Source organism: Temnothorax americanus, unplaced genomic scaffold (assembly GCF_048541705.1).
Source record: "Temnothorax americanus isolate GAGA-0224 unplaced genomic scaffold, ASM4854170v1 Scaffold127, whole genome shotgun sequence".
Classification (NCBI taxonomy): domain Eukaryota; kingdom Metazoa; phylum Arthropoda; class Insecta; order Hymenoptera; family Formicidae; genus Temnothorax; species Temnothorax americanus.
Window position 1 is genome coordinate 10001 of NW_027509261.1, and position 13888 is coordinate 23888.

At 43.4% G+C, this 13888-nt stretch overlaps 1 protein-coding gene across 1 annotated transcript; it reads right to left on the bottom strand.

Moving 5' to 3' along the window:
• Positions 1 to 9554: 9554 nt before the first annotated feature.
• Positions 9555 to 13649, bottom strand: LOC143893767 (uncharacterized). Its single transcript, XM_077399485.1, has 4 exons — positions 13493 to 13649; positions 11177 to 11669; positions 10303 to 10971; positions 9555 to 9858 (listed from the first exon to the last, which is right to left on the bottom strand). The coding sequence occupies exons 1-4, from the start codon at positions 13647 to 13649 to the stop codon at positions 9555 to 9557; spliced, it is 1623 nt and encodes a 540-aa protein (XP_077255611.1).
• Positions 13650 to 13888: the final 239 nt, after the last annotated feature.

Genomic DNA, 13888 nt, shown 5'->3' on the forward strand with positions numbered 1-13888 from the left:
GACTGCGGTAGGCACAAAACTGACATACATACATCTTATCTGAAAAAATTGAAAAAAACTACAATGATGCTCATGTTCTTCCCAAATTTACATATATTTATTTTGACTTAAAATTTCAAGTAACGCATATCGCTGTGAAAAAGGGTGTTATAATTTTTTCAGACAACTTATCTCAGCCATGTAACTTGTGGTATTTTGAAATATTTCTTCCACGAAAATTTGGATCGCTGGACATGTGGAATCATGATGCTGGCAAAAACGGGTAATAAGTCAAATCCAAAACGGAAACAAAGTTAGCACGGCTTGTATCATTGAAAGAAACCACACTTTCGCATGCAGAAAGAAAATAATCACACAAATGCAACGGACTGTACTAATTATCTCTGATTTGTGGCAATAGACGTTAACGTAAATAGTTGTAAGGCACCCGTATGAATAAGCATAAAATTAACGTGTCTGTCGTGAACAAAATTAACGTGAGTACGGATTACACGGTAATGCAGTAAACGTAAACATAACCGTCATAAGTATAATATTAATGCGGATCACTCTCATGGAGAAAGTGAGGCTAGGAAAGGACCTTGTATTGTTGCGCTCGCCGCGTCGCTCGTTCTCGCACAGTCACTCACTCGCTCGCACTCCCGACGCTCGCGGAAATAAAGGAGACACTGCGGTATAATGGGAAAAACAATCTCAACGTTTATTAAAGGCTCGCGATACAGAGGAGCGTGGACCACGTCCGCACGGTCCAACAGCTCGAGACAAAATCCATCAGCTGTTTCATTAAATCAATAAATCCATAAATCAACAAGCTCGTTGCTAAGGACATTTCGGAAAGACGGCTCGTCGCACGCTTCAGCTCGGACTCGAAGCATACCGGGCGGCATGCACGCAACAATATTAACGCAGTAGGACAAGAATCGAATTATGACTCTGTCGCGGAGAGCCGGAGGTCTCTTTCTCTCTCTCAATACCGTGGTACAGGTAAGATATTCACATTGGCACGTGGAAAGATGCCGCAAGTCGGGCACTGCCGTAATGGCGGACAAGAATACTGCCGCCTTCCGCGTGACCTTCGGCCACTTTCTCTTATATCTCGAAGCTGCCCTCAAATCTCGAAACTGCCCTTAAATCTCGTATTGGCAACGGCAAGCGTCTCGTACGCCTCGTATTGGCAACGGCAAGGGTCAAACTCTGATGGTCATCCGCGGGATGACCGTGTAACTGCCCTCGAATTCGTACACCACACACAAGATAACGTAACAATGTCGTCTCACGACACAACCAACCTCAACACACGCACGCGGGACAGTCCATGCACGCTCGCTCCCCGCGACTTCAACGCCTGTCTCGAGATCTCTCCGTCGATATATCGAGTCGTTCAATCGACCGCGTTATCGGCGTCGATAACATTGCCCCTTTCCGTAACACACTAATATATGATTTATAAACACATATCTTTAATAACTTTTTACATCACCCATGATCCTCGCCAAATTCAATAACAACCTTCCTTAAAAATAATACTTTATCCATCAAATAACTTATACATTTTTTAGACATAAATCGGTACCTCTTTCAACGATCCTCGCCAAATTCAAAACAACCTTCCTTTAATACTCTATATAAGACGATAGAGATGTATAACTTATACACTTTTTAGGCAAAAATCGGCAACCCTTTCATCGATTCTCACCAACCGACCTTTACCTTTAATAATACTCCATCCGTCACGACCGTGTGCGTCTACGACGCGCGCCACGCACTTGCAGATTAACTCGCACGCCACCACGGACCAATTAGGTGCGTAGGCATCTGCGCACCATTTCGCGGCGCAGTTGCCTGGCGTTTTCACACTTTGTCTTTTATAACAGTTGATGTCTTATTGTTTAATAAGACACATAACATTGAATATTAAAAACCTATTTAAGATTTTTTGGAATACGGAAGGTAATAATACATAATATGTATTACGCATATCGTAATATTCAATTTCGAGTGCATCGTATTTTTCAGTTCGCCGTAATTAAAATCCAAAGTCGTATTGTATTTTCAATGCTTTGTTTGCAACAAATAAATTCATATACAAATGTTCTCATTTTCAATCAAAAATATGTATTATTACTTTGCGTATTCCAAAAAATCTTAAACGGGTTTATAATATTCAATGTTGTGTGTATTAAATTTTATATTAGTGATTCAAATTCATGTTTGTGTATGAATTTAGCTATACAAATGCAAGCATTTTTATTTTAGATACCCAGTTTGTAAATTTCATTTACCATGGTATTGTAAATGTGTTGTAAATTTCATATCTTTTTTAACAGTGATGTACAACAGCAGCGCGGCAACGTTGCAGTCAGCTGAGTCAGCAGTCTTCGTCGTCGCAATCTACATAACTTTGTACATACAAGCGATACAAGTGTGAAATATGAGCTACAGCGAGCAGCCTCGACGTAAGGGACGTTTCGAGACGAAACGAAAAATTGATAGAATCTATACCTCCGTGCGCTATACTCAGCAGTTGACATGTGCGACGTTGCCGAGCTGCCGCTAGTGCCGCTCGAGTCCAGCCATTAGTTCCGTGTTGTCGATTTAGTCAATCGAAAATTACGTTTTATTATTATATGATTCGGTCAATGAACTCGGGCTTTCATCCAGTATCTTTTGCAAAATGTTTATTGCATCGTTTCGTCAGTTTTTGGTTCGTTCATCTATTTTTTAAGTATTGCAATTTTTGCAGCATAAGCAGCATAAGCTTTAGTCTCATTTTTCGCAAGAGCGGCTACCCCCCGTGTTAAATTGGCAAAGTTTGCGGACATATATATCTCTGGAACCAATCGGTTAAAAAATTCGAAATTTTACAGACACACTTTAGGAACGTTAACTTTTTATTTCATATCACATTTTCCGGGCTAACTACATTTGACCTAAATGCATGAACCACCTTAAGAAGTCGTAGAACGCGCATCAATATTTTGGGAACTCCCAGCCGCACGCTCACCGATTTCTCGCATGCTTGCCTTGCCTTGCTTACATGCGCCTGTCTTGCCATTGCGAACCTAGCTGCTTTGCGAATGCATGCCGAACCAGACGAGGCCTTTCTAAGCAGCCACGAGACCAACGAGATAAAGCGGAAATCGGCGACTTCTCCAGGAGACGACCGCCGGCGGACCAACGGTGAGTCGCTTTCGTTATTTCGTTGCATGTGCACCTTACTTGCTTTCTCGCTTTACATCTTGTTTGGGAGGGGATTTTGATTACCCCCCTTTGGTCCTTTAAACAATTTAGACAAGCTCGCCTCCGGGGGACTGACACCCCTCCCCTGCACATATCATATCCCACTCGGCATGTAATATTTCAGAAAAATGTTTGCAAAATTTTATTTGAAATATTACACTTTTCATCAATACTTCAGAAATATTTCACAACCGTTTCTACATCATTTCGGCAATGTTTCAATGTCCGCAATTATTTCAAATCTACTTTGCTAAAAAATTTCGTCAATATTTCTGTAATAACTGAAATATCTTTGAAATATATTTACGAAATATTGCAGAAACACTTCAGAGATATTTCAAATACATTTTACACTGCAAAAAATGTTTTGTATTAGCAAACAAAAGAGCATCGGCAAGCCCCTTGCAAAAAATGCCCGTTTTCGGTACCTTGATTTTTGAAACTTTTTTTTATGCCAAATGGTTACTTATGATGACCCAATAATCCCTGCAAAATTTTAAGAGGAGCATACGCCCCGTTTAAGAAATATAGGGGGTCAAAGTCGATCATTTCCAATCAAAAAATATAGCAGCTTCACATTTATACTCCAATAATAATGTCCAAAAAATTCAGCCGAAATGGTTCTTTTAAGATTTTTGGCTGCTGATTACAAATCTGAAGTCAGATTTTAAAAATTTAAAATGGCGGATTCAATATGGCGGACGAATTTTTCTTAAATTTATCGGATTTACTTGAAACTCGTTACTCGGGGGTTTTTGGAGTCGCTGATTACGAAATTGAAGTCAGTTTAGAGAAATTCAAAATGGCGGATCCAATATGGCGGACTGATTTTTTCAAAATTCATCGGATTTACTTGAAACTCGTTACTCGGGGGTTTTTGGGGTCGCTGATTACGAATCTAACGGTGAACTAACTTTTAACCAAAACTAAATCTTCTTTGTCACTACATTAAATTTACATAGAACCTATTTTGTCCTACAATGGACCTATTTTTCCTTACATTGGACCTATATTCTACCTAGGAGCGGTGAGCATCGAGCGGACTGAGTCTCGTTTTAAACAGTTCGGCCTAGAGTTACGAAACCCTGAAAACAAAAGACGATCAGCAGATCATCATTTCATTAACATTTCATTGTGTTGAGGTGGCCGCCCTGGGTCCTTATCAAATACTAAATGATACTTCCTATTATGCAGAACATCAGAATGAAGGAATATTTCTGGTTTCTAAGTTTCAACCAAACCCAAAACACAAAACAGCAGCTATTGGATACACAGATTTTAATATTACTATCCAAGATCCTATATTAATAAAAGCTTACATGAAATCACGATACCGTGGTGGAAAACACCATCACATCTTTGTTCTTTTTGACAGAGCCTTAACAGGACGAAACTCTATTAAAGAATATTTTTGTACGTGTGAAAGTGGCGCTACAACAGTTGGTTGTTGTAGTCACATTATGACAATTGTTTGGTTTCTTGGATACGGACAATATCATGAAATAAGTACACCTAACCCTGGAATATGTGACGTTTCTATAACTATACCTAAGGAAAAGCCACAACCAATGCAAACAGAAAACTAAAGAACCTACATTACAACTTGCTTTTGCTGGCTGGATTGTCGATTACATCTTGCCTTTGCTGGCTGGATTATGCATTACATCTTGCTTTCGTTGGTTGGATTATTACAACTTGCCTTTGCTGGCTGGATTATGCATTACATCTTGCCTTCGTTGGTTGGATTATTACAACTTGCCTTTGCTGGCTGGATTATGCATTACATCTTGCCTTTGCTGGCTGGATTATGCATTACATCTTGCCTTTGCTGGCTGGATTATGCATTACATCTTGCCTTCGTTGGTTGGATTATTACAACTTGCCTTTGCTGGCTGGATTGTCGATTACATCTTGCCTTTGCTGGCTGGATTATGCATTACATCTTGCCTTCGTTGGTTGGATTATTACAACTAGCCTTTGCTGGCTGGATTGTCGATTACATTTTGCCTTTGCTGGCTGGATTATGCATTACATCTTGCCTTCGTTGGTTGAATTATTACAAGTTGCCTTTGCTGGCTGGATTATGCATTACATCTTGCCTTTGTTGGTTGGATTATTACAACTTGCCTTTGCTGGCTGGATTATGCATTACATCTTGCCTTCGTTAATTGGATTATTACAACTTGCTTTTGCTGGCTGGATTGTCGATTACAACTTGTTTTTGCTGGCTGGATTATACATTACATCTTGCCTTCGTTAGTTGGATTATTACATCTTGCCTTTGTTGGATATATTGGATCCGCCATTTTGAATTTTTAAAATCTGACTTCAGATTCGTAATCAGCGACCCCCAAAATCCCCGAGTAACGAGTTTCAAGTGAATCCGATGAATTTAAGAAAAATCAGTCCGCTATATTGGATCCGCCATTTTGAATTTTTAAAATCTGACTTCAGATTCGCAATCAGCGACCCCCGAAACCCCCGAGTAACGAGTTTCAAATGAATCCGATAGATTTAAGAAAAATCAGTCCGCCATATTGGATCCGCCATTTTGAATTTTTAAAATCTGATTTCAGATTCGTAATCAGCAGCCAAAAATCTTAAAAGAACCATTTCGGCTGATTTTTTTGGACATTATTATTGGAGTATAAATGTGAAGCTGCTATATTTTTTGATTGGAAATGGTCAACTTTGACCCCCTATATTTCTTAAACGGGGCGTATGCTCCTCTTAAAATTTTGCAGGGATTATTGGGTCATCATAAGTAACCATTTGGCATAAAAAAAGTTTCAAAAATCGAGGTACCGAAAACGGGCATTTTTTGCCGATGCTCTTTTGTTACTGACGCAAAAACTATTTGTTGGTATGTGAAAAATAAAATAGTTTTCGGTGTCTACGTGTATTAATACTTTGAATTCGATGTCCACGTATCCCAGGTTGCCGATGACGGGATCCAGATAGTGCGCTTCATAGTTTTCGGTGTCCAGGTGTAATCGTACGTTGAATTCGATGTCAAGGTGTCCCAGGTTGCCGATGACGAGGTCCACATAGTGCGCTTCATAGTTTTCGGTGTCCAAGTGTAATAATACGTTGAATGCGATGTCTAAGTGTCCCAGGTTGCCGATGACGATGTCTAAATAGTGAACTCCGTAGTTTTCGGTGTCTACGTGTATTAATACCTTGAATTCGATGTTTAGGTGTCCCAGGTTGCCGATGACGAGGTCCACATAGTGCGCTTCATAGTTTTTGGTGTCTAGGTGTATTAATAACTTTAAATTTGAATGGGTGCGTTTAGCCGATACTCCGCTAGCATAGCAATCGTGAGCAGTCGCTCGTTTTTGCTTGTTTTCTCTCCTTTTAATCCATTAGGTCAAAAGAGAGGAAACGAGCGAAAACGAGCGACTGCTCACGATTGCTAGGCTAGCGGAGTATCGGCTGAACGCACTTAATGTAGGACACGTAGATATCGAATTCGAAGTATTAATACATGTAGATACCGAAAACTACGAAGCGCACTATGTGGACCTCGTCATCGGCAACTTGGAACACGTGGCCATCGAATTCAAGGTATTAATACACCTGGACACCGAAAACTATAGAGCGCACTATGTGGACCTCGTAGCGCAACTTGAGACTGACGGTGACGCGGTTAACAAACTGTACATTGATCAATTCTTTAAAATGTTGAACAATCAACGAAAAGAATCAGACGAGAAGCTGACTGCGTTCGAGAAGGATCTGCAAGCGTTACGGACTACGATAAACAAGCTTCGCCATTCGAGCACCGTTGAATCGGACGCGACAACAAACAATAACAACAACAACAACAACAACAATGGACAAACGGTTCAGCAAAAACGACTATCGAAAGGCGTCGAGTGAAGAGAAGCAACGGTTCATTAACGACGGCGAGGAACGGCAACGAACGACTCGAGAACGGTTGTCGGACGGCTGTCTAGCGGTTCGAGAACGCTTGTCGGACGGATGTCAAACGGTTCAAAAACAGCTTAAAAACGATTACGAGCGGTTTAGAAACATTTTCAAACTACGCGGAGACAAAAAAGGCTACAAACGGCTAAAGAACGTCGACGACGACGACGATGAGTGGTAAGAAGCAGTTAACTGACGACGACAACAAACGACAACGAACGATTCACGAATGGTTCAGAAGCGGTTACGAATGGTTCAGAAGCGGTTACGAACTCTTCAGAAGAAGTTACGAACTGTTCAGAAACTGCTACGAACGATGCACTAGAAGTAGAAACGGCGACAACGAAACATGAGACCGTTAAAATCGACCGATGTGGATAAAAATATCGAAAAGCGACGGTTGGTGGACGAATTGCACGCTCCGGCGAGAAAAAATTTTCCCCGAAGACACGTCATATAGTGTGAGGGTACGACAACCTGTGGCAGGCTGACATCGTCGAGATGCGTCCGTACTCGCGTTTCAACGGAGGCTACCACTACATACTTACCGTCATCGATGTGTTGAGCAAGTATGCGTGAGCCGTGCCGCTTAAGGGTAAAGGTGGCAGCGAGACGGCTGACGCTATCGCTGAGATAATTCGAGATAGCGAGAGGTGCCCTAGTAATCTACAAACCGACATGGGGAAGGAATTTTACAACACCGACGTGCAATGTCTCGTGAGAAAACACGACATCAATCATTATTCCACGTATTCGGTGTTGAAAGCGTCGGTCGTCGAGCGATTCAATCGTACGTTAAAGAACAACATGTGGAAGATGTTTACGCTCAACGGAAATTACAAGTGGGTCGACGCGTTGCCGCGACTCGTGTCGGATTACAACGCGCGCAAGCATCGAATTATCGGCATGCGACCCGTCGACGTTACCCCCGCGATCGCCGAAAGACTCTTGGCTACGGTGTACAGCGCGATAAAGATCGCGGGCCCGGCAAAATTCAAAGTGGGCGACTCGGTACGGGTCAGCAAATACAAGACAATTTTTGAGGAGGGTTACACGCCGAATTGGACCACCGAGGTGTTTAAGATCGTTAAAGTGCAGCGTACCAATCCCGTAACCTATCTACTCGAGGACTATCGTGGAAAATCCGTCTCTGGAGGGTTCTACGAGCACGAGTTGCATCGCGCGACTTATCCAGACGTGTATCTCGTGGAAAAAGTACTGCGCAGGAGGGGCGACGAGGTTTACGTGAAATGGCTGGGATTCGATGGATCGCACAACTCTTGGATACACAAGAACAATGTTATTTAATTTGTGCAAACTGTATTTTATTCTTAATATAAAAAATGATACATATAAAATGTTTGAAATATGTGATACATATACAGTATATAATAAAAAATATTAAATACTAAATACATGTGCGCGATATCCTTATTAATATCCCTTCTCATATATAATACGATATTTACTTGAGGACTATTTCTTACATACATACATATATGTTATACTACATACATTACGTACATACATTTATATGTACATACATACATACATTTTATTACATGTATTGCATACATTACATACATACATGCATACATACATTATATTACATACATACATACATGAATCTTCACTGTTCCTTATTACAATAACTACTATGATAAAGGTATGCGATAATGTCCCTACGGCAACGTATCGGTCGAATCCGGCACGATATATCGCTTATCGTCGTACGGACGGTACAAGGGAGACATGTATTCGTGGTGAAATTCGTATAGGCACACCTTCGACATGTCGAGGATGCACATGCCGACGTAGATCGGTTTGTCGAGTTTCACCTCGAGTTTGCGCAGTTCGATGGCTACCAGATTTTCTGAAAACACGCTACTGCTGTGAAAATTCGGTCGCGCGATCATTGCCTCTGCACCGTATCTACCCTTCCACTTCGTCACTAATTTTACATCGACGTGATTTCGTACATTCTCCATTGTTTTCCCAAAAACAGCGTTATACATTAATTTATATAACGTTTTTTCGAACTCATTTTTGGCTTGTATTCTGAATTTTGTATTGAGTTCGATGTAAGAGCGGAGCCACTCAGATTGAGCAAATTGTAATACGCGATGTATTTTAGTGATGCGAAGACCATGGCGCGTGCACTATTGCAGATTGCGATAATGGATGACATAACGCTTCTTATCGTGCAGCGTGGCGAGAAGTTTGTCCTGCCGTTTGCCGGATGGTTTATCGCGCGTCGGACAGAACGGTAGGTCAGTGTGCGCGTCGTGTTTATCCTGTGGATACTCAAGATTGACCTCGAGAATATAGCCCGTAGGCGAATCCAAAGCGATCGCGTTAACGTCGAAATTTGACGCGTCTTCGACTCATCGAAACTCTGCGTAGGGCAGTGGCTTACACATCGCCCAGCCGTATAAGTTGACATCGAAGTACATTAGGTACGATGACGGTTTCGATGAATCGTACAACTCCATATACTTGTTGTTGGCCTTCGCGTATCTGCCGGAACATTGACTCAGGCCGCCGCGTATACCACGTTCGATAAACATGACCATGTCAACGTCGGTCAGTAGTTCAAAATTGATACATGTATGTTTCAACATCGCGTCCCACGTAAAGCCTGGTAAAGTGTAGTAGTACGCGGGATCAAGTCCGTAACTCGCGACGCAGCTGTCGCGGAAATTTTCAAACACGTCGGCCAACAGCAAGACATCGCTTTTCAGGTATACATCGCTGTATTCGCCCAGAGTTCGAACGGAGAATCGCTGCCATACGTTCGCGGCGTGCGCGTAATCGTTCTCGGATACGGTGTCACCGGTCAAGGAACTATAAAATGAATCGCGCGGCGGTAAACATGTATCCTCCAGCTTTTCGACGCTGTCCACGTATTCGTATGGAAAGACACCTTTTCGCGTCAATAATTCGAAATCGTCGTCGGATAACGCGGAAAATTTTGAACGTATAATTTTTAATTTATTATTATCTAGAAAGGATGCCAATTTTGCGAGACTCGCGCTCAGAAATTTGTATGAGTCGATAAATCTTAATTTTATATCGCTTCGCAAATCAGATCTTTCCGTGGTGTCTTTCACGTGTTTAGTAAATGAGATGTACTTTTCCTTTGTTATAGGCAGTACATCGATTGAGCCTTCGAACGCGGCAGCTATCTCCTGGATAATAAAGTGCGCGTCATAGCCTGACAGATTGTGGAATATTACTGGGATAAAGTGAGATTCCTTATAATTCAGATTGCACGTCGAGTGTGCTGGACATCTGTAACACCCAGTTAGGTGGCAATGATCGCGTACACGATTATTTGGCGCGAACGGTTTTTCACATATGTGACATTGCGCCGCGCTGTGAAATGTCTCCCACTCGTCTCGCGTTAGGTCTACCATGCATACAATGTCGGACAAGACGTTCTTTACGCGATGCGCCAATCCTTGGAGTTCCTCGACGAACCACGCGACGCAGTCGTTATCGCGACGAAATTGATACGCTGATAATGTTTCATCATACGAGCACTGTATGTAGTATGCTATACTACATACTCGATGATGTTGATAGGCGTATGACGCGTGTTTCGTCTCCGGTTGTGTCTTCTGCAGCACACACTCCAGATCGGCGTATACCACGAAGGGAAGTCGCTCTTTCCTGCTGTGGTTCTTGAAGCACAGCCACTTGTTGTCTTCACTCGGTAGTTTGATAGCGCAATCGTTTACCTTTCGGCAGTCTACAGTGTGAGACTGCAACTTGACGCTCGAACTAAAGTAGTGAAGACATCTGCAAAAAAAGAATCATAAATATAATTTTTTTTTATACACAAAATATAAAAATGATATATATATTATTAAAAAATATAAGTACTTACCGATCGCAAAAGTATTTTTTGTTCTTCTTCTTGCTCAATTGTGAGCTCACGAGACGGGATAGATTTTTAATCCACGCGAAATGTCCAACATTGTTGTCTCGCGGATTTTGCATGTACAGCAGATTAACATGTTTTTTAACACTTGTGCGGTCGGTAAGCCGTATTGGAAGAACGTTTGAAGTCTTCTGTCCCTTGATGGTATAGACGTTGACGGATATATCGTTGAGTCGTTCGAACTGTTTAATTTGACTCAACGTCATTGGGAACTCAATGTCTCGTAAATCCAGTACCCTTGAATAATGCGGGTATGATGATTCCCGTTTTGGATGTCTTTCGGCTGGATGTAAGGCGGCGACCACTGACCACGCAAAACACGCATTGTCCATAGACAGCACATTGATCACCGCGTTCTTTACTTTAATATCTTTAGACAATTCCAAGTGACACCCCGCGCGCAAAGGATTGTATTTGTTGACGCTCACCGTCAAATTGAGGATTCGAGTCAACGCCCACCCACTGTCGCGTTCCGGGAACTCCTCGAGTTTCGCTAATGTGGGCTCGATAACGTGCAGCTCGTACCAATCATGCAAATGCGATGTACCACAGAGTTCTATGTTATTTGTACATATACTTTTATTGGCACGTTTATCACCCGCCACAAACTCCCCGTTGAACACGGTGTTCACTTTGACTCAGTTATGTGTTTTTATAATGTCTCGTACTCGCTTGCACACTACGCTGCAGGCGTCTTCCAAAAATTGTCGCGGTTCTATATGGTCTGTATTAATTACCGCACCGGTCATTATTCGCGTTTCGAACCCGGCGTCGATTTTTTGCCATACGAGTTCTGCCGCGCGCGTGTCGCCACTGGTGCCTGCATTCGCATAATTACCACCGCTATTGATAAATTGTTTTTCCAATCGCGACTTCACACCCTCGAGTCGCGCGATTCGGGCAACCAACGATTGCCTCTGCCCGATCGTTGGATTGTCGGAGAGCCGCTGACGTTTGGCACTACAGCGTGTCTCGAGCTGCTCGACGAATTCCGCGCATTGCAGTGTCCATGTGAAATATTCACCCACGGTAGCTACTTGGTCGGATAGCTCCAATAGATCGCGTTCGGTTTACTCGAATTGATCCATGTTTCATCATTTTCGCACCAGTTCTTTTATTATATCACTTCACAGCACTTGTACGTGATAACGTGTTTAACCACACAATAAATCTCGATGCTCTTTGACCGATGTATCGCTCTCAAATCGTATACTAATGCGGCTCGACGCGCTTCATCCCTCGTTATATACCCTTTGCCCTCTTTCTCGCTCCAATTGAATCTTGAAAGATCATTTCTTCCTTTGTCTTTTACGTACTGCGTCGTAAAAAATAGCGCGAAATTGTTTAGTCTACGAGATAACACCTCCCCCTTTTCCTTGAAAATGTTGTTTACAACGAACATGTTCCAACAGGTTCGATGCGTTATCGGATCGATCATCGTCCCGATGACGTCATTTCTTCTTTTGTTTTTTTACGTACTGCGTCGTAAAAAATAGCGCGAAATTGTTTAGTATACGAGATAACACCTCCCCCTTTTCCTCGAAAATGTTGTTTACGACGAACATGTTCCAACAGGTTCGATGCGTTATCGGATCGATCATCGTCCCGATGACGTCATTTCTTCCTTTGTCTTTTACGTACTGCGTCGTAAAAAATAGCGCGAAATTGTTTAGTCTACGAGATAACACCCCCTTTTTTCTAGAAAAATGTTGTTTACGACGAACATGTCCCGACAGGTTTGATGCGTCATCGACAAAAATACACGCTCCTACGCAGTGCGCTATTGAGTTAGTCTTACTCATTGTACGCCGCCAAGCGGCGTCGTTGCGAACGAGGCCCCCGCAACCCGACGGACCCCGCGGCGCAACCGCGGACCTCCACGCGGCCCCCGCGGACTCCCGCGGACCCCCACGCGGACCCGCGGACCCCCGCGGACCCCCACGCGGACCCGCGGCGCGACCGCGAACCCCCTCCCCCCGCGCGGACCAGCGGCGCGGACCAGCGGCGCGGGTGAATCATCCCGGTGACTCATCCCGGTGAGTCATCCCGGTGGTATGTCAAGGTCAACCCCCCCTCCCCCCACCCCGCGAAAAATCCGATATTTTTGTGTAACCCGATACCCCTACCCCTCACCCCCGCAAAATCCGATATCCTTGTGTAGCCCAATACCCCGCCCCTCCCCCCGCCCCTCACCCCCGCGTTATCTCCTTGTAACCTAATACCCCTGTGTAACCCGATACCCCCCTCCCCCTCATCCCTGCGAAATCCGATACCCCCCCTCCCTCACCCCCTCACCTCCCCCCGCGTAATCCGATACCCCCCCTCCCTCACCCCCCCTCGGAGCTCCCGGTTTGGAACCCGCCTAGTATAACTACTGACGTGAAACGACCGCGAGAAACATTAGTGAGCCGACCGCCTCACAATACGGTACATTCTCGGATTTTATCTTGCCCTCGACAACAGGGCTCAGCACTACATGCGGATCCGCCGGAACTCCGATCGGTTTAGCATCGCTCATTCCGAACTTCTCGATCATTCGCACATACGCACTCTGATGTAAGAAAATAGTTTTTTCTCTCTGTCACGATCAATCTGCATCCCTACACACTCGAATCTCCTGTAGTGATCGCAGACACACTGCTTAGGTGCTTAATCACACGCTCATTTATTTCGTGGGACTTGGCTGCAATCAACCTGTCGTCCACGAATAACGCCAAGTAAACTATCGAACCTTCGACACTCCCGACAAAAATGCATCTATCGGCTTCGGTTTTT